Source organism: Rhopilema esculentum, chromosome 11 (genome assembly GCF_057945365.1).
Source record: "Rhopilema esculentum isolate cy_ngs chromosome 11, ASM5794536v1, whole genome shotgun sequence".
NCBI classification, from domain to species: Eukaryota; Metazoa; Cnidaria; class Scyphozoa; order Rhizostomeae; family Rhizostomatidae; genus Rhopilema; species Rhopilema esculentum.
In genome coordinates, this window is record NC_142825.1 from 9206450 (window position 1) to 9227285 (window position 20836).

The window sequence follows — 20836 nt, forward strand, 5'->3', positions numbered from 1 at the left end:
GCAGCTCTTTCTTTGGTCGATTGCAGTTTTTTATCATCACCCGAATTATGTTTTTTTCTGATGTTTAACTATTTTCCTGTGCCAATCACAAAATGAGAGAATTGCTAGAAGGCACAGACTTCTAGTTTCAACCACTCGTCCAGTCAAAAGCAGATTGGTAGAATATTACAGAATGGTAAAAGTGACAAAAAAGAAACTGCAATTAAAGTATAAATGGTGTTTCAGAAAGCCTTTTGGTTAATAGTTGTGTTAGCAATAATGAGCTATTATACGAGTAGGAAAATGGTTCCTATCAAATATGTACGAACTAAAAGGCGTTATCAAATACAGATATAAATACAGAATCTTTTGAAGGGGTTAGAATCTGCATGCAGGGTAACATCCAACCGTCTCTGCTCCTTCGTTTTCTATCCATCCATTTCTGCTCCTTCGTTTTCTCTCCCAACTCTCTCTAAAAAGTCGAAACCCGCAAATAAAGAACTCAGTTTTCGAATCAGACCGTCCAGTTTCTTATAACTGAGGAAAAAGGTTGACTAATTTCTTATAAGGAACTCTGATCAAATAGAAAGAATGGCATGGCATAGCAAAAACTTTCATACTTGATACCATATCCTATTATCTCTGTATCATTATCGCTGTTTGTTTTTGGAAAGTTCCTTTTAATATTTGTTTTGTTCGGCGAATTTATGCTAAGAAACAAGATTTCTTAAGAAACTGGAAAATTTCAGAAATCTTAAGTTTCTTTTATTTTTCGGCTGTCCAGCCTTCCAAAAAAAATTTATCCAAACTTGGCGCTTGTTTTTTCTTTTATGTTTTCTACTTGGAAAACATGCGTATTTTTATAGATTCAAACCGAAATAAGAAGATTGTTTTCAAAATAGAGAGTCCTCTACGAATGATATTTTTTGTAACCAAGGAACTTAATCAAGGCTGATATAAATAATTCAATTATAACCGCAGGATAACATTTGGTAATTTCGCCAGCGAACCATTCATTGTCTTTCAAGTTGATGTCTTGAAAGTTTTCATCCATGCTTTGAGACCCCATGAACTAGTTTTGCACAATCTTTCCACGCTTTAAGTTGCAAATACAATTGGGTATTTCCAATTTCGATTAAGAAACAAATGCGTAATTCAGCTATTTGCTCCTGAGAAATTGACTCTCTGCATTTAGAACAGTCTGACCGTACCTCTTAGATAGGTTTATGGAACTCTTACAAGTATATTTTTCCCCTTCGCATTAAAGTTGAGTAAATTTTTGTCTGGCGGAAGCGATTGATGCAGTTACCGTTGCAATTTTATATGTTGCAACATTTAGCCTCAATTCATTAAAAAACCTTTTTAAATTAATTTTTAATTAATATGGAAGAACTGCCTGGAGGTTTTATGTTCTTGTTTGTAGCGACTCAAAATTGCAGGTCACTTTGGAATATCGTATGTTAACGGGACAAAAGGAGTTTGAATTGTTTTTTTTTTAATTAAAGCGTATATCAATCCAGGTTGAAGTTCTTTTTGGCGAAAAGGTTATTGGGATGCTGTCACGCCCACCAGCGAAGATAGAGGCTGGTCTGGGTGGTTTTTGATGTCAAGATAGTTCATACAAAGATGCTGATAACGATTTTGAATATGCACCGAAAAGAAAATGAAAATATTGAAATGCTTGGATCGTCATGATGGGAAAACTGACTTGATACTTTCATCACCTTGTCAGAAATTAAGACTGTTCCATTGATTATCGTTAGGGAACATGAAAAAAGAAATCAACTTTTTCTGAAAAGGCATTGATTCAGGGGAGGATTTCTTTGTCATGTGCGTAAATTCAAAGTTTTATGTTGTATGAAAGGCCTTTTTATTACAGAAATGAGTCTACCTGCGTAGCTTAGCAAGTATAAAGCAAGTGTAAAAATAATTAGAGCTTACTATAATCAGCTATAATTTGAGTTAACCCAAACAGAACTGAAAAGAGTATCAACAATGGTTAATTTGTTCGTCTTGGGGAAATGCCTGTTCCCGGTTGTGGAAGTATTATTCTCAACAACTTTTCACATCCTTTTCAAATCTCTCTGGTTCTAACAATAGAAGGTGAGAGGGTTGCACAAATGTTTGATAAAAAAAATGAGAAATCATTTTTCAACATAACCAAGAACAGTGAATAGTTGCTTAGTTTTTTAGATGATATAGCAGGGCCCACTCTACGAATTTGAAAGTTGGGGGGGGGGGGGCTAGCAAAAGTAGAGGGCCAGGGATTTTCCCCCTTTTCCTGCAGCTTTAAAACTACTTGCTTTGCAAAAAAGTGGGAAGCCATGGCCCCTCTGCCCCCCTGGTGGCGTGGGCCCTGTATCAGAGGTGCAACAAAACAAGGGGCGCAACAGAACAAGGGGCGCAACAAAACAGGGGTGCAACAAAACAGGGGTGCAACAAAACATGGGCGCAACAGAACAGGGCTTAACTGAAAGGGGGCTTATAAGCTACTCATATAAACATATACTTATATAGACAGAGCATTCATTTCTAAGCCCCTTAAATTTTAACCTCCACTGCACCCCTTGAGAAAAAATAATGGGGTGATGCGACCGCGAATGGGAAGGACTCTCCAAGTGATTAGGCTGACTGTTCGTAAGGAATGATCAACGAAGGAGATTAAACTGATACCAAGATTCGTTCAGAAAAGATCGATGCCTGGCATACGAGCATTTGTCTCTCTCTCGAATTTAGAGAGAGGCAATGTATAGAACAACCAAATATCTATCATCAGGTTATGATTTTCCGTTGAAATCCGAATGCCATGTAATGGGTTAAAAGTGAATAAGTTGTCACGTCAAGAGGTAACATTATAAAAATCATACTTAGAATTTATTGCCATCCACACTTGTTTTGTACAAAGACTTGCCTGTAATTGCCCAAGCAGTGGTTGAATGAATTTGACGGAGTATAGAGCGCTACGAAGGAACACCTCAAATTTACAACTGCAACACAGACTTTGTCCTGCGTGGTCTGCGTTTGTTAATACCGGAAGTTCCCAGCGTGACTTCGATGTGGTTTTACCCTTAGGATAATGTCGAATAACACTGAACTAGCTTCGTCTAAACTGAAACCATTAATTTTTGTTTACTGGTCCAGTGAACGAGGTCTTCAGGCACTGGTTCACTGTGATTAATTATGCACTGATAAGGCACTTGGATATATTTCATGGATGACATGCCCTGACAAGGAACGCTGTGTGAGCAATGGAGCAAAATTTTATTTCTGCCCATTTATCTAAAGTCTCTCAGATTCGATGTAATGACCTGTTCAGTTGGAATCTACTGTTATATGGCGTCTTTCTTGCCCTGCTATCATCGCCGATATCTTGCAAGACGGAGCCCGTACGGAGATCAAAGGGTATGTTTATCTTGATTCTTTTACATTGTATTGCTTTGATTAACAATTATTTAGTCCCTCATGACCGCATGCAGGTTTTTTAATCGAATATATTGGATTTTGTGCTTGTTTTTAATAAGCAAAGTGTTGTTTTATATATGTTAAATTTCCACCAATCAACAAAACAAAGTGACATATAGTTCGCATCCTCCCGTGCTACAGAGGAACATTGACTGTGAACGGTGCTCTTATAATAATTCAATCATTTTTCAATGTTGCTTGTACAGGGTTTCTCGTGGAGGAGGGCGCAAGAGGGGAGGGGGCTGGAAAAATATTATTATCCGAAAGCTCCAGAATATTTACCAAAGAACAGCAGTATCATAAGATACCAAAGCCAGTCGATCTTAATATTTGCCGATATAAGATAAAAGAAATAACTGGGAGACAGTCTGCAAGCATCCTAGCTACTGTTATCTTTATGATTTATTTATTATTACCCATACCTATCGCCCAGACAATATTTTCACAGAATCCTTAAAAAATATTTTCTCAATTAAAATGCAATTATGAAATTGTCGAGCCTGCTGCCGTAGTTTTGACTAGGAACGCCTCTCCCTCCCGGGAACTTTTCGCGATTAATAAGGATGTCCTTGCCAACCGCGATTAGTTCCATCCAGTCGGTACTGCTGCGCATCATACCTGGCCCGGCTGCACTCAAAGCAGGGGGCGTTATGGGCAGGTAAGGTCGGGCCCGACATGAGCATAAGCACAGGGATACCACAACTTTCCTTTCTTCTTACGCATTTGGCCATTTGAAGGTAATTTCTTCTGTAAGGGCACGCGAAGCGCAGGCGCAAGTGCTGTAGGGTGTAGAGCTTAGCCTTATGTCTGTACCTTAACCGTCCCCATAAGCGCATCAGATCTTTGCTTGCGTTTGTTTGTTCTGGCATCACTAGTGAGGACCATGTTTGGAGATATAACGACCGCTCCAAAATTTTTCACAGTAACTTATTGAAGAGTTCAACAAATTATTGCATTTCCTTTACAAACTTTTTGTGTTTTGACCTGACGATTCTCACAAGCGCAAGAGAGGATTGCGCTTCTGCTTTTTTCGCTAGTGAGAACCAAGCTTTTTGCAAATATGAAGGTGTAGGCATGCTGCATTCTTGTCGTCTTGTCACTTCTCTTTTTGGCTATCATCAATCATAATGGTTGTTGAACTTCGTTGAACAACTAAGATTTGTGACAAATTGGGAATCTTGTTTTCCCGTCCAAGCTTCCTTCCACTTGCTTGTCTTGTTTTCAAGCATTTTCGAGGATCGTCAATTTGATTGTATTATAAAATAGTATAGTGACATTAATCACTGAGTGTGTACTTCATTTGTCAGCGCCAAGTTAATTGTATATGCAAAGGATCCGAAGGTCCGAAATTTCAACACTCTTCGCCAATGGTTGTTTGCGAAGAGTGTTTTGATGATTGTCTTTGAAATATTTTCATCATCATATTATTAAATGTGGATGACAAATGGTCTTGACTAAGAGGTTGAAAGGGTTGAAGCACTGAAAAAATTGATGTTTTGCTCAGCGACGCGTTTTCTTTAAATGCAGATAATTACGACATGTACATGGCTATGCACAAATAGTTGTTTTCGTTTCGTAAAGATGAATTATTTTAAAGATGATTTGTACCTTCCAATACAAACAGCATAGAAAGTGGGCAACGAGAAAATTTTGAAGATCGTCAGACATCAATGGAAAAACTCAATCTAAATATTGCCGCGTCTTTTAATCATAGAAGACCAACAATCGTAGGCAACAAGTCAAATGTTGACCTTTAAGCCAAAGTAAGAAAGATTGCGCTCGTTTCTTGAGGGGTTTTTGGAATACAAAGTCCTCCGCACCCCGAAGCATTGATGCCCTGTTTATGCCCATTATCATATACTCTGAAAGACGGCATTCATAAAACTTGGAGTTAATTCTACCGCCGCTCTCACATAACACAAACAAGTTTATGCCTTGAATGTCAAAGTTATTTCTAGTAACTTCGGGAGTCATAAGGGCTATCAAGCCGCTTCGTTTGCTACCGCGCAAATCGCTTTGTATACTGCGTCGTTTTTCACAACATTTTTAAACGTATTACTATTTGAAGAATAACCGCGAACTATTCAATAACTCGACCGGGTATGGGGGGATTTTAAATGAAAACATTTCCATTCGCAATAGCCAGGAGTAAATTTTGTTTACTTTCGCCATAATCGTCTGTACTCTTAAAATACCAATAAAAATCACCTTCAAGCCTACTCTCTTGATCTGCGACTGATCAATAGTTGGATAGCAATAGCATTAATTGAAATGAATGTTTGGAAGTACCAAAGGATTTAGGGACACAGGGAACCAGGGACATGGTTTGAAGTAGGCCGCCATTCTTGTGGAAATTCGTACAAATAGATAGGACTACGACTTAGGGGAAGGTTTTCCGTGTTTCGTTTTATCCTTGCCTGTCATAGACCAACCAGTTCACTTAAACAGAAACTAGTTTTTCAGGAGTAATTGAATACACTGAAAATGAAAAGTCATAAGGCATTTTTTATTTTACTTGTGATTCATTAGGGCACGATTCTTGGGTGGACTTGGGTTTTTTGCACATTTTTTTGGGGAAGAATTTTGTGATGGCAGAATGCGTGGTTCTCGCAGTCTCTGCCACAGCCCCTTTCTGGTGGAAGCCTCTTTTGTGCGGGAGCCACGCCTCTGTGGGGGGCAGGTCGTGTATGTTGGGGTTTTGTGTGAGGGGGGTTTTGTGTGAGGGGGGTTTTGTGTGAGGGGGGTTTTGTGTGTTGGGGATGGCGTTTGTTCGTTTTTTGCTAATTTGCACCTCAGGTTGGGGGCTTGGGGGTCACTGGCTTGTCGTGTCGCGGGAGGGCGGTCCACCCAAGAACCCGCGTTAGCGGGTTCTTCAAGAGTGGAAAGTCTCGAGCTAGAGGGGCTTGCAAGAACCCGCCTTGGCGGGCTCTCCAAAAAAGGCTAGTCTTCCTTCCATATGAAGGCAAAAATTGTCAATAGCTATAAATAAGGACGTAACTCAAAAGTTTAATTTATTGATATATATTTGGCCAAGAATGAAATGTTCTACTATATCTGGTAAATTGTAGCATTGTTTATGTTGAGGGATAATAAATATAATGCCTTTGTCTGTGCCAAGTAAATATAATGACTTTGTCTGTGCCAAGTGCCCAGATACCTGGACCAAATGTAATCAAGTGCGAATCGCTGTGGAGCATTGCTTTGTCCTTTGCCAAGTGCCCTTACATTTTGAGAGGCTTTTTAGAGAGGGTGGTTTATTACTCAGAATGTCACCGTTTGTTCTTTTTTAAATGTAGGAAATATTCGCGAATCGCAACATTTCTTTGTATTATGCTCCATTGAGAAAAATAATTTTGTATGATATAAAGGCTCTTTTGATTGTGTATTCAATGTTTGATCATGAAGGTTTTGCAATGAGTTAGTGATCTTGAAGAGTTAGTGATTTTGCAAAGCCATAATGATTGGATAAAACATGAAGATATATGTTCTCGTTCCTTGGAATTTGCTAATACTGGAGGTAGAATCTCGGTTAGTTGGCTAATTTTATCGTTTCTTAGTAGCAATGGTTCGGGACCCTATAAGAGGCTATTGGAAGTGCTTTTCGAAATCAGTATTTAGTTAAGAGTATCTCATAATAATCACGTTGCTAAATTCCACTGTTGGAAACGACAACATTTTACATCACCCGCTCTTACCGCCTTGGCGGGTTCTCCAAGAAAGGCCTAGTCTTCGATGCATACCAAGGCAAATGAATATCAATAACTATAAATAAGAAGGTTGTTCAAAGTTGTAATTCATTGCTGTGTTTGCTCAAGGATGACATGTTCTACTGTACCTGTGAAATCGATCTTAGTTGGAGGTCACAATGTTCAAATGTACGCAGAAAGACTGTTGCAATTCAGTTATCTCTGATTGAGTCGATGTCAATGAGTAATTATGGTTGACATGTCTCTAGTGAGCCAAATGCCCAGATATCTGGACCTAATGTCATTCACTCCAAGGCCCTGAGTGAGGGAGTTTGAAGTAGTTTTGGAAATTGGTGGTGAGTTTAAAAAATCTCATTGAAAAAGATTGCCCCCTTTGATTCAAAAATCTGAATAAGGTACAATGCAGTCATTATTTTGAATGAAAAAATAGGAGCTTCGTGTGGACCGTATGCGCCGCATAGGTGTTCTTTAATGCATCTAAGCTGTACCCTAACAAATCTACTCGATACTGGATATATGAGATCCATCTAGATTCCTGTGCTTCGTCAGCGCAGCCTAACGATTGGGTTTAATGTTGGAGCCTTGTTAAGCCTGGTTTCCATACAGCTCTTTCTTGTCTTTTCTTGTCTTTTCTAGTCTTTCTTGAGTACGAAAGACAAGGAAAGACTGAATGGAAACAACCTCTAAAGACTAGAAAAGGAAAGAAAATACAAGAAAAGACACAGAAGAGCGGTGTCTTTCCTTGTCTTTGAGATAGATTTCATTCTATCTCAAAGACCAGAAACGTGTCAAGAAAGGCTAGAAAAGACAGAAAAAATTAATGGAAACAGATCAAAGATATACGAAGACCAGAAAGAGCTGTCCCATGATCCCTTGCGCACATATTCTTTAGAAAGAAACATGGCCGAAAGCGCGCATGAATCTGAGCCTGATGCCAAATTAATGTCAGAAGTTGAAATGTATGATTGCCTGTTTAACAAATACAGCATAGACTTCAAAGACAAGTATAAAAAGATAATTGCTTCTTTCTTCTAACTTTCTGGCTTCTTTGACGTATGATTGCCATCAGGACAAACAAAGTTGCTTCCAATAAAAATCTTCTGTTTATGGCAGCCATTATTGATACGACTTTCAAATACGCGCCAAAAGGATTGCAAAAGAAACACAACAAAACAACCAGAGGGGACAAAGGCAGACAAAGGCGAGAAAAGACTTGTAAAGACAAGAAAGAGCTGAATGGAAACTAGGCTAAAGACCAGAAAAGACACGGCTCTTTCCTTGTCTTTCGTACTCTGGAAAGACTAGAAAAGACTAGAAAGAACTAGAAAAGACATGAAAGAGCTGTATGGAAACCAGGCTTTACTGTAGGGATTATAAGTAAGTGAATCCTCCAAGCCTCAATCAATAAATGAATTTGCCAAATAACTGCAATTGAGACGTTGTTAATGAGCAACTATGATTGACCTGTCTCTAATGAGCTAAGTGTCCAGATATCTGGACCTAATGTCATTCACTGCAAGGGGCTGTGTAGCATTGTTTCCTCATGTATAATGAGCAATAATAAATATAATTGGTCCGTTTGTACCAAGTGCCCAGATATCTGGACCAAATGTAATTAAGTGCGATTCCCTGTGGAGGATTGCTTTGTCCTTTGCCAAGTGCCGAGTGATTTTGAAAGACTTTTAGAAAGGGTGATTTATTACTCAGAATGTCACCGTTTGTTTTTTAAATGTAAGGAATATTCGCAATATTTCTTTGTTTTATGCTTATGTAAAAAATAATTCTTTTTCTTTATAAAAGCTTTTTTAATTTTAATTGGATCAGTGATCTTCAGGGGTTCTTGATTGTTAGTGATTTTGCGAACTCCTTATGGTTTAATGAAACTTTAAGATATATGCTGTAGTAACTTCCAATTTCCTAATAGAGGAGGCAGAATTTCGGTTACTCGGGTTCCCATTATGTTTCTTTCAAAGGGCCGTTTGAAGTGGTTTTGGAAGTTGGTGGTGAGTTTAAAAAATCATATTAAAAAAGGTTGCTAAATTGCAATTCCCTGTTCGGAAGGACAACATTTTCTAAATTGGATCAATAGTACTATTTGTTCGTAAGAGCACTAATTTCATGTTTCGGGGTCCTCGTTTGGCATAACATTCAAAATATCGGAAGGCCTTTTTTAATTAAGGGTTGGTTTTAAAACTTCTCGTCATCTAACTATTCGTAACTGACGATGTCATGTTTAAAAAGAGAAATTTTAGACTTCTCCTTTGTTATTGTTTGTCACCGACAGCATGATTATAGAATTTTGGTTCATTGTAGCAGTGAGGAAGGCTTTGGGGGCTCAGCTCCGTTGTTAAATCTCAGAGAGATTGCAGGTAATTTAGGCCCTCTTCACGAAGAAGCCTATTATTTGTTGGACGAATTCTGGGCTGTACAAACTCGTATTCATATATTCACTTTTATTTTGGCATTTTGTAGCTTGTTAATGCCAAAGAATGAATGGGCCACGGATCAACTTGCACCTCGCCCAAATCAGCTTCTATTTAATATTTTTCTGGAACAAGTAAGAGAATTAATCCGGCTAAATATGCACATTTACGGAGGTTTTAAGTCACTTTGGAAGAGGTTAGAGTTCTGCAAAGGTTGGATTCCTTTAAATTGCAGGTACTGACTATGAACGGAATAATGTCTTTGTAGGCTTCCTCTTTCAATTTATTTAGTAGGTCTTTCAAGTAATTTTAAAGAAACTTCGTTTCGCATGGGAAAGATCAGACCCCTGTCATGGTTCTGTCTTTATAAGGGAACGCAAAATGGAAGAATGTGATAAAATAGCAGCTTATTTTGTGGCTCAGAGGTGATATGTTATCAGCTGATGGAACGGAAATACAAGTTGCCCTAAAGTTTAACCTATTTTCACAGATCTGAAAAGCTTTTCATCTTTTAAATCTTATCCTTTTAGACCGCGATCATTGCTGATAGTCTTATTGTTAGGAACAGAAACTCTGTTTAGTTTCAGCACGCGGATTTCAGAAGGAAGGATAACAGTATTGTGAATATTTTGTTTAAGTAACCTTTGCTTAATCAATCGAGGAGAAAGCAATGAACGTTTTTTTTTAATTTTGGAAATATCTATATGAAAATTTCAATATACTTCTAACTGCTGAATGACCACAAAACCATCTTCTTGCCTGTCATGCGATATTTACTCCATGCGGTGTTTCATGGAAGCTTTGAATTTGAGTAGAAATTTAACTGCCTATTATATATCGATGAATCTTCGCATCTATGACTTATTGCGGCATTATGAAAGATAACCTAATCGTCCCTTTTTTGTATATATTGTTACGAGTCAATTAGAATAATTATTAATGTGAGATATTCCCTTAACGCTATATTTCATGAAATGTTAATTAAGTAGATAAAGTTGATTGGAACTTCTGTATTGGAAGTCTTTTTTGCTTGAATAAAACCTTTGAAGTTATCTGATATTGTCTTTTCTTACATTAGCTGCAATCGACTAAATGTAACAAATCAATAGTTATATTATTAAATAGATTTATTAATATTGTTTAAAGTTGTATATTTTATCATAGAATTTAAAAGCCCTTGAGTTTTGTTTCGGCAATGGACTTATTCATTTGCAGTATTTATTCACGCAAGCCAATTTTCCTTTTTTAGAGCTCCGTAGCCTCGGGACAGCTTCAACATGGCCATTAAAGTTTTCTGTAATGTTGGTGATTAAAATGAAGACACATTCTGATCAGCATATCTTCAGCCTGACTAATTCAAAAAAGTCGGTCTTTTTGGGAGCAAAGCTTGGTTCAAAGGTGAATTTGAACTACAGAAGTAGCAATGGCTCATTTCGAACGATCAAATTCAATATGAGTATCCCACTGAAAACGAGGTTCCGCCTTGTTCTGATTGTGAGCGATAACCAAACTAGTGTTTCTATTAACTGCGAGAAGTTCGTAAGTATGGACAAGCCAAGTGATTTTCCGACTTTGATGGAGGTGGCAGGGTCATTATCTGTTGGAGCACAGCAGTTGAATAAGGTAGTTTCTTTATAGGCAGAATATAAATGTATTACTATGCCATACTATAACAGTAGAATCAAAGTATGTTTTTATCTTAATAGACCAAAGCGGGAAACAGTATCTGACAGTGTTGTTGGTGACCGTGAAGAATATAGAGCGTTTTCTTGTTAATATAGTTTTTGAAGCATGGAAGGAATAAAAGATGCTTTCATTCAATCTCAGATCATGATAATACATCTTTACTCAATTCTACTTTGATAGTTTGGTGATATCCTATTTTTAAAGACTTGTTGATCGAATGAAGACCACATATTTATCCACCTTAAGGATTTCTTCAGAGAGCAAATCCAACTCAGTTTAGGTGAAACTAAATGTTTTCTTGTTACGTTTCAAACCAATATGAAATGACAGCATGATTTCATGGCTCAGATTTATCCAGCAGCACACCTCCTTGCCATGTTTGGTCACAAATAATCCAGGTGGGTCGACAAAAAGGCGGTAAAATTTTCGGCCCTGTTTTTATGTAATAATATACTGTGTTCTTTTTTGGTGTTTTCCAAATGGCCCTTTTGGTTTCTCCATATCAATGTTCTGAACCGCTGTAAAGGTGCAGTCGAGGGCGCACGAAGGTGAAGAATACGCATTCTTTCCCCCTGAACGGTTCTGTGCGCCAATGGCGGCGCCAGCCACTAAGCCCTTGGGGTATTAAATAAACATTTAGGCCATCTTCTTTTTACAAATAGAAAACGCCTTTTTGTCAACAGGGAACGTTTGTGACTTACTTTTGATTACGTAAATGCAGTTTAAAAATCATAGGATTACATCACAAAAAGTACACTGATAATACTATTTATTTCTGAGACATGCCCTATTTGTCACGCAATGATAAATTTTTTGCTGTACTATTGGCAAAAGCAAAGTCTTTTGTTTTTAAGGTCGAAAATTTCGAGTTTAGTCCTGATCCACAGCATGGCTTGCAGTATTGTATAGAAAAAAGAATTGGAAAATGGCAACAGAAGTCCAAGAGAACGTCAGACTCGTTGCGTGGGAATGATTTGGTGAGTACAAAGGCTTAAAACATAAGTATTGCCAGCAGTAGTTATTGTAGTGGTCATGTGAAGGTTATCCAAAGCACACATAGTTTATCCCAACTGCAATGCTTATTTCACCTTTAGTCGACTTCTCAGACACATGAAAAATTCAGCGAGAGCTAGAAAACACTGTTTGATTAATAGTAATTTCCAGTCAAAGTAATGAAATCTATTAGTTACAGTCTATTGAAAAGATCAGGTCGCTTAAACAAAAGGTCTTGCTCCAATACAGTGGGGCATCTTGATCTCTACGAAGTTTTTACGACTGGAGTTTTTAGAGGCTTTGCGAGGAGCTCTTCATTTTAGAGAATTTGATTTATTATTGATCTATTATATCTATGACATATAAATTTATAATTAATTTTTTCATCTTATTTTTTCTGCACACAGCATTGCATATTTGCTACTGCTTAGCTGTGTCCAACTATGAGATACCCACGGTTTTTCTGTTAAGTATGTAATAAAAGTGTAAAGCCTTGATTTTGAGATGAGGAATGTTTTTAGATCTGCTTGATGGCTTTTCGTATGTTTTGTATTTTCCTTTTTAGCTATGGTAAGCGGTGATCCTAGTTTCGACCCTTTTCATGCAAAATCATGAATCATTAATTTTATGGTGAAGAAATTTAAAAACGTTAGCCTGGACTCGAGTAAACTTATCATGAAATGAATACTGATTATAAAGTTTTTGCATGTTTCTCCATATCGTTACCCTTGTAACGATATCAAATATCTAAAACTTTATTGGTATTAACAACTGTACTCTTTTTATTATAAGAACCAGAAAATTTAAGTTCAGGCTGACGGTTCTAAATTTTTTCGAAAATTTGAGGCTGGATCTTAAATCAATAGGGTGTAAGCAGCGCAATTGCTAGCTTTTTCGCTACATGGAGGTGTCCAGGCCTCATTTGCCAACAAAGTGACTGAGACAACCTTCATTTGCCTACAAGTTTGAAAATTCACCGAAAAAGCACCCATAAATGGCAAAAATTCCTCGTTACTGAGATGAAACGTTGTTTAAAATTACATTTTACTGTAGCTCAGCCTCAGCATGTTCTTAATTTGTTCTTCGTGTCCCTATAAAATTGTTCTTAAAGAAAGAATGTAGATGTCAGTCATAAATAAACACAGAAAAAAAATTTCATTTGATCAAAGTGCAAATATGTCAAGAAACTAGATTGCAGGTATTTTGGAACCAAAATAGGCACTGAAGAAAGCCAATATTCGCAAAGTTAGAAGGACTTGTGTACCTGAAAAAAACATGAGTTGTGCTGTTGTGAATGTTCTTAAGAATTAACCGACCTTGAAACAAATTTTATTCATTTGCCTAAAGCTTTCACAAAGAGCTTTAAGGGTCTCTACTTCCCATCTTTTATCGTGAATGGGCTGAAACTTGATTTTGTGCTCTAGAGAGAGCCCCTATGTATAAAGTGGAGCTGGAATTTCAGGGTCTCTGCTGCCCTGTTGCACTAGTTATCATGACTGGGCTGAAACTTGATTTTGTGCTTTAGACAGAGCCCCTATGTATAAAGTGGAGCTGGACTTTCGGGGTCTCTGCTGCCCTGTTGCACTAGTTATCATGACTGGGCTGAACTTCAATGTTGTGCTGTGTGCGGTTTCTAATCCTAACTTGCCTTACCCAATTAAACTTCACTTTTCAAGGTTAACATAACTGGTCATTCCAGTGAAAGGCTAAAGAAAAACTGTTCCGCGCCAGTTATGAAAATTGTCGTAAGTAATTTTGCTTTTTACTGCTGATTTAGTTATAAAAAATAGTTAATACCATTATTTTTTGTAGAATTAGCTGAATGCAGTCTTTTTTTCGAGCAGAATTCGATGACTTTCATTTTCCCTCTTTTTTCAAAGGGACCCCCAGGGCCAACAGGACAGAAAGGTGACAGGGGACCATCCGGCCCCAGGGTTAGTATATGGGTAGATTTTAACTTGGTTATGATCTAACCATTCTTTGAACTAATATTTTCTATTTAAACACCTTAATTCTCAAACCAACGCCATAATCTTCACTTTCTCAAACAAACTCCTCTTATTTAATGAAATTTCTTGTAAGTGGAAATTTTTTGTCTATTTCCTGCCCAGAAGTCTAACCTGGCTGAAGGTTTGTTTACTGAAATATATTTATGGCATTCACGTTTTCTTGCAAAAGCTAAGCGGCTTAGGCCCTTGAACACACAGCCATCTTCGCTCTCTATGACGCCGGAATTTAACCTAAAGAAACTAAGATTGTTATGGGTTGGCTTAGTTTTTCTTGTGTTTCTGTTCAGGAACATCACTACAGAGTTTAGAATCTATCAACGCTTTCATTGAATGTTGACTTTTTACTTTCCTCAAATAAATTTCCCGATCTTGAAAGGAAGGTCTGCTTGTACAAATGTCATCTAAGTATTATCTATACTTCGTTTATCTAGAGCTTCAATTCAGTTAGAGCCTATTGCCTATTTTATTGTGATACTGTACTTATTCAATTATCCGGTCTTCTCGGGACACGGGATTTCAAGATTCGTGCAGATAATCCGAAATTCCGGATAATTGAAAATATAGGAATAACGGCGGAAAACAGCATAGATAAAAAAGACGAGTGTTGTGAATCTTTATTTCTAATCAAACATTACAATTTAGTGACCCAATACTCTGAAAATACTCATAAAATATTTCAAATAGAAAGCAAGTAAAGCGCACCCGATATATTACCAAAAATGCCGAAAATGTTTCCTAAGGTTTTTTACATTTCTTACGGACCGGATAATCGAGGTCCGGATAAATCGTAGGTCGGATAATTGAATAATTACTGTAGTTGGTTGCTGAAGATTGCTGCACATTTCTCTTGAAAATATGACACCGAAATCTGCAAACTTTAATCGCCGTATGTTTTAAGAAAAGCAGCCCTGAATTTTTATCGATTTCTCAAGACTGTTGTCGTAGACATATCCACTCAAAATTGTATTCTAGAAATGCTCCAGTGTCCGTGGTTTTCTTTTCAATTATATGTCTTGCTTTTGCCGACAGGGATACAAAGGAGAAGCAGGACCACAAGGTGATCTTGGTGAAGACGGTAGACAGGTAAAGTCCAGAACCGAGCTCTTGACTTGCGCCAATTCTTGCCAATAGCATGTTTACACTTTGTTTTGGGGGTACTAGTAGAAAATCTCGAACTGGGTATGTTCGACTTGTTCCACAAAGAAGCCCGGCAACCAATAGATTTTTGTTCGGTGGTATTCGTTAAGGCAAATAAATATTCATCATAGTTTGGTTATAGCTCATGTTGAGTTGAGCAGTGCTAATTCTTTATGCTTCATAGTCTATTTGAAATTGTTATAACTCATAGTTTGTTTAAAATGGGTATTACATATGTAATTTCAGTGAAAAGATAATTTGCAGCATTATTGTTGTGTCGTCAATGTCGTTCAAAGCCGATTGTTGATTATTTAATTTTTCTATTGCCGTTAAATTTAAAGATGACTTTCGAAACCAATTGATTATCTATCGTTGCAGCTTAAGTCTAAAAAAACAGAGACACAGTTTCTGATCACTTAGTGACCAACGAACCATTAAACTGTAAATTATAGTTTGTAGGTTGAGACTTTAAAATGATTCATTCATGCAGTTTGCGCTAATGATAACAAGGCTATTCCATATATAATGGCTTTGAAGTTTGTTAAACTGTGGAATGCTTTCAAAGGTTTTGTTTTAATTCTTAGGGTCCTAGAGGGGCAACTGGTCAGGCTGGCCTTCCTGGTCTGCGAGGATTACCAGTATGTTTTCTGCTTTGTATGATGCTTCTCGCTCAATTTTTTAAGGGTTCAGATTTTCTCTGAGGCCATCTTATGAAACGCCAATTTTTGCTGTTTTCAAAGCACTGATTTGAAGAGTTGCTAAACTATGAAAACTTTGTTAAGCGTGCTTGGTTTTCTGTCACAGCTTTTTTACAATAATGGATGGCACAGATTAAAGAAATGCAACTCTTTTTCGATATACATAATGTACATGTTTATGCCCTATGAAAGCTTCGAATTAATAATAGGGACGGAATGATAATTTGGAGTGCAGGATGGGGTGTCTCTGAATATCATGAAGCTAAATTTGTAGCTAGTATCAAGAGTTTTGTCCTAGACACATGGATATAGGCAATATATTTTTGAATTTATTGATGATATATAGGGTCCAAGAGGTCTTGACGGATTCCCTGGCAGACCTGGCAAAAAAGGCGAGAGGGTAGGTATGTCCTTTACATTATAGAAAAAAACAGTACCTAGGAGATACCATGAAATATTTTATCATCGTGTTATTTATCGATAAATCCCTATCAGCTTCACTAGACATTCGAAATAAATTTCGTTCAATTTTTCTTGTCCATTCAAGTTAAATATGTTTAATAAATCAATAGTTAAATTACATCTAGCATTTAAATTAAGACTCTCTAATGTGCTGTAATTGGGAAGCAGTATTTTCGAGCTTAGTCAAGTACTAAGAAGTTCAAGGGACCTTTTTTTCAACTTCCCTGGTCGAGGTATCCAATTTTGAAATAAAACTTCAAAACTGTATTGAATTTCGAGGGAGGGATAACAGCTGCTCACCTACATCTCCTAAGAAATGCACTTTTTATAGAAGTATATTTGAAAATGGCTTTGAAAAAAGCAAACATTTAGTAAACTAAAGCTTTTCGTCTGACACTCTTCAGAGTTTTAACGTCAGAACATAGACCGAAAACTCTAGGCTAGGAAATATATATACCCATTTGTGGATCGAAATAGGCCAATCAGAAACACGAGCACGTGACTGTTGAGGTTGACCAATCAGTGCCGCAGAAGTATATTTTCATCCTTATTTGTTTTTACAGTTTCGAGCTCTTTATCTGGGTCTTGAGCAGACAAATTAACCGAATCTTTTTTATCAGTAATTTTTATCGTCAGTCTTATCAAAGAAAGGGTAACAGGTTAAATTTAGGTTGTCAAAGGGTTTTGGTGATAATTGAAATAAATAGGTCTATTTTACACGACAGTATTGTCATCTTAAGGGCTCAGTTGTCCTTATCTGCAACAGGATTGAGCAAACAAGGCTATTTGCATCTAGACCAGACATTCATCAAAAAGACAAGGACAAAAGCCTTTGCATGTCAGACTTGAAATTTGTCTCGGTAAAGATTACTGTAAACCTTGCGTTCCTCTCTTAAACTGTATTCAACGTAAATTCTGTTTGTTCCTATATTGAAGAATTTTATTTTGCCAATAAACTCTGCACTGTAAAAATAGCAGAGGTTTACGGACTGCCTGGCCCGAGGCTGAAAACATCTGCGAGCCCTTGCTGTGTACATTTTCTATAATTTTTCTTAGGGGCCCTTTTTGGGTACCATAAGTGCAGGGCCTGGGGCCATGGCCCCCTGCACCCCCCTAAAACCATCTTTGAGAAAAAGACTCGCAATCAAAGAATTGTATTGTTTTAAAAGATTAATGTTATTAATGTATTTGTTAAAGATGATATATCATGATAAATTTCACCGTGAAAAAAGATAATAATATCCATCAAACACTGGATTTGTCAGGCAAATATAATGTTGTGCTGGTACTGAACGATAAACGAACACTTTTAATCATGGCGTGTCTCAGTCGCATATGCTCGACTTAAGAATAAATTCACCTAGAGTTGCTTCTTGACATTTATCCCTTGTTACTGAAGCAATCTAAACCACTTCCTGTTATTTTTTTAATTCTAATGGCGAATAGGTCCGATTTATGCTGCCACAGCATTTGTGGACTAGGGGGAAGGCTTTTCTCATCAAAATTCTGGTATCTTGCCTCGTCCTTTTGATCATTGAAACAATTTTTTTTTCTATTTTCTTAGGGTAGGCCTGGACTTAATGGTGTTCCTGGGGAGAGAGGATCAGATGGCGAACAGGTATTGATTTTATTATCATTATCCGTGATGCCGGAAGATATATTTATTAGCACTCTAATGTTATCAATATTGTGCCATCCAACTGTTGCTTTTGAATCTTGTAGAATACTGTCGCCAGTAATGAACAAACATTGCAATTTTTTTAAAATCAAGCCATAGTAAATAATATAATAGAATATTGTTAACTGATGGCGGGAATACAATCATTTTTTTTGTAAGAAATTAAGGTCGTGATTAGCAGCCAGTTTCTTAATTGATTTTGGTTTCAGGGGCAAAAGTTCCCTTTTGGTTTCTTGAATACAAAATGCTGAGGAGCTACTTTTTAAAGACACAAAAAGGTAACACGAGATAACATGAAAAAAACACCTAATAAGTCACAACAGGCTCTTTATCTTTCAGTCTCAAAGGGCACTTTATCTTTCTGTTTATCTGAAATAGGGAAGTCAATTTGACTGAAATAGGGGCCTTGTTGTTGAAAAGTATCATTTCTATCCAATTTAAAGAAAGGATTTTTGAGCAGTTACAAAATATTGTGTGTGATCAGTACTAAGGTTTCTGTATTTTTTGTTAACTTGGGTCTCTGCTTCTTAAAGACAGTTTCTTATAGACGGTTTCTTATAGACAGTTTCTCGTAGGCGGTTTCTTATAGACGGTTTCTTGTAGGCGGTTTCTTATAGACGGTTTCTTATAGACGGTTTCTCGTAGGCGGTTTCTTATAGACGGTTTCTTATAGACGGTTTCTTATAGACGGTTTCTTATAGGCGGTTTCTTATAGACGGTTTCTTATAGGCGGTTTCTTATAGATGGTTTCTCGTAGGCGGTTTCTTATAGACGGTTTCTTGTAGGCGGTTTCTTATAGACGGTTTCTTATAGACGGTTTCTCGTAGGCGGTTTCTTATAGACGGTTTCTTATAGACGGTTTCTCATAGACAGTTTCTTAAAGACGGTTTCTTATAGACGGTTTCTCATAGGCGGTTTCTCATAGACAGTTTCTTATAGACGGTTTCTCATAGGCGGTTTCTCATAGGCGGTTTCTTATAGACGGTTTCTTAAAGACGGTTTCTCGTGGGCGGTTTCTTATAGACGGTTTCTTATAGACGGTCTCTTATTGACGGGTTAATCTAGACGGTTTCTTATAGATGGGTCCATTTAGACGGTTTCTTAAAGAAAATTTCTTATAGACGGTTTCATACAGGTGGTTTCTTGTAGATGGGTTTTTTTAGACGGTTTCTCATATACGGTTTTTTATAGGCGGTTTCTTGTAGACGGTTTCTTATAGACGGTTTCTGAAAGAAAATTTCTTATAGACGGTTTCATACAGGCGGTTTCTTGTAGATGGGTTTTTTTAGACGGTTTCTCATATACGGTTTTTTATAGGCGGTTTCTTGTAGACGGTTTCTTATAGGCGGTTTTTTATAGACGGTTTCTTATAGACGGTTTCTTGTAGACGGTTTCTTATTGACGAGTTAATCTAGACGGTTTCTTATAGACGGTTTCTTATAGACGGTTTCTTATAGACGGTTTCTTGTAGACGATTTCCTAAAGAAAGTTTCTTATAGACGGTTTCTTATAGACGGTTTCTTGTAGACGATTTCTTATAGGCGGTTTCTTATAGACGGTTTCTTGTAGACGATTTTCTAAAGAAAGTTTCTTATAGACGGTTTCTTATAGACGGTTTCTTATTGACGGGTTAATCTAGACGGTTTCCTATAGGCGGTTACGTATAGACGGGTTTATTTAGACGGTTTCTCATATACGGTTTTTATAGGCGGTTTCGTATAGACTGTTTCTTATAGTCGGTTTCTTAAAGAAAGTTCCTTAAAGACGGTTTCTTAAGGCGGTTTCTTATAGACGGTTTCTTGTAAAAAATGATTGTAGTAGTTGCAAAAGATCCTTAACTGTGACATTGTCGCATAAGTCTCGTCTCGACAGAATTTAGTCTTCATGATCAGCTTTCCAATGAGATGTTTGTAGGTTAGGGTCATGATTTGTTATATTGAAACAGGATTTCATTGAAGAAGCCATAGTTGAGGAAGCGCCTAATACAACGGATAAGAGACTGTAATCTAGAGTATAGAAAGTCGTGTATTTGTGTTTAAGGGAATGAACTGTGGAAGATATTTCTTGGTGTCGGTATCGCATTTGATATTTTTAAGTATCTGTGAATGCCTCAGAAAAGACCAGTTAATTAATCGTTTCTTGTACCCGTCCCAGCTCGTATATACGGAGATCATAAATATTATTTGTCTGATAATCCTCAACAGCCATTGATTATTAAGTATGATTATTCATGAAAATAAGTTTGATTCTCGGTTGGTGTTTGTTATTAACTGTTATTCTTTTGTCAGCGCTACCGTAATTGATGTTGAACGGTTTCGAATATCAAAATTAAAACCAGGCGCAGCTACCCTCTTTTAGAGAAAGAGAAAAATCCCAGTCCTATGTTCTGCAGGCCGTTAAGGAAAACATTTCACTGGCCTCTTCGTTATTTTCTATGCAAAAAAAAAATATTTCTATAATCACTAAATTTGGTGCCCAAAAAAGGAATTGTCGATCTTACTTTTTTGCTTCCCCTAGACAAATTTTTTTTTCAATTTTTCATGTACAACAGCACATGTGCAAAGAGCAACGTATATTTGTTAATTTCTGATGTCTAAGTTGA

General features: G+C 37.1%; 1 protein-coding gene across 1 annotated transcript in view; it reads left to right on the forward strand.

Annotated features, from left to right (window-relative positions):
• Positions 1-436: 436 nt before the first annotated feature.
• The window catches only part of LOC135693314 (uncharacterized), a 61770-nt gene continuing 41370 nt past the window's right edge, over positions 437-20836 (forward strand). The window contains exons 1-9 of the mRNA XM_065211756.2: positions 437-3381; positions 10821-11194; positions 12112-12234; positions 13927-13995; positions 14131-14184; positions 15289-15342; positions 15981-16034; positions 16441-16494; positions 18121-18174. Of these exons, the coding sequence (XP_065067828.2) occupies positions 3228-3381; positions 10821-11194; positions 12112-12234; positions 13927-13995; positions 14131-14184; positions 15289-15342; positions 15981-16034; positions 16441-16494; positions 18121-18174 (990 nt within the window). The 5' untranslated portion in view covers positions 437-3227. The remainder of the gene's footprint in view (positions 3382-10820; positions 11195-12111; positions 12235-13926; positions 13996-14130; positions 14185-15288; positions 15343-15980; positions 16035-16440; positions 16495-18120; positions 18175-20836) is intronic.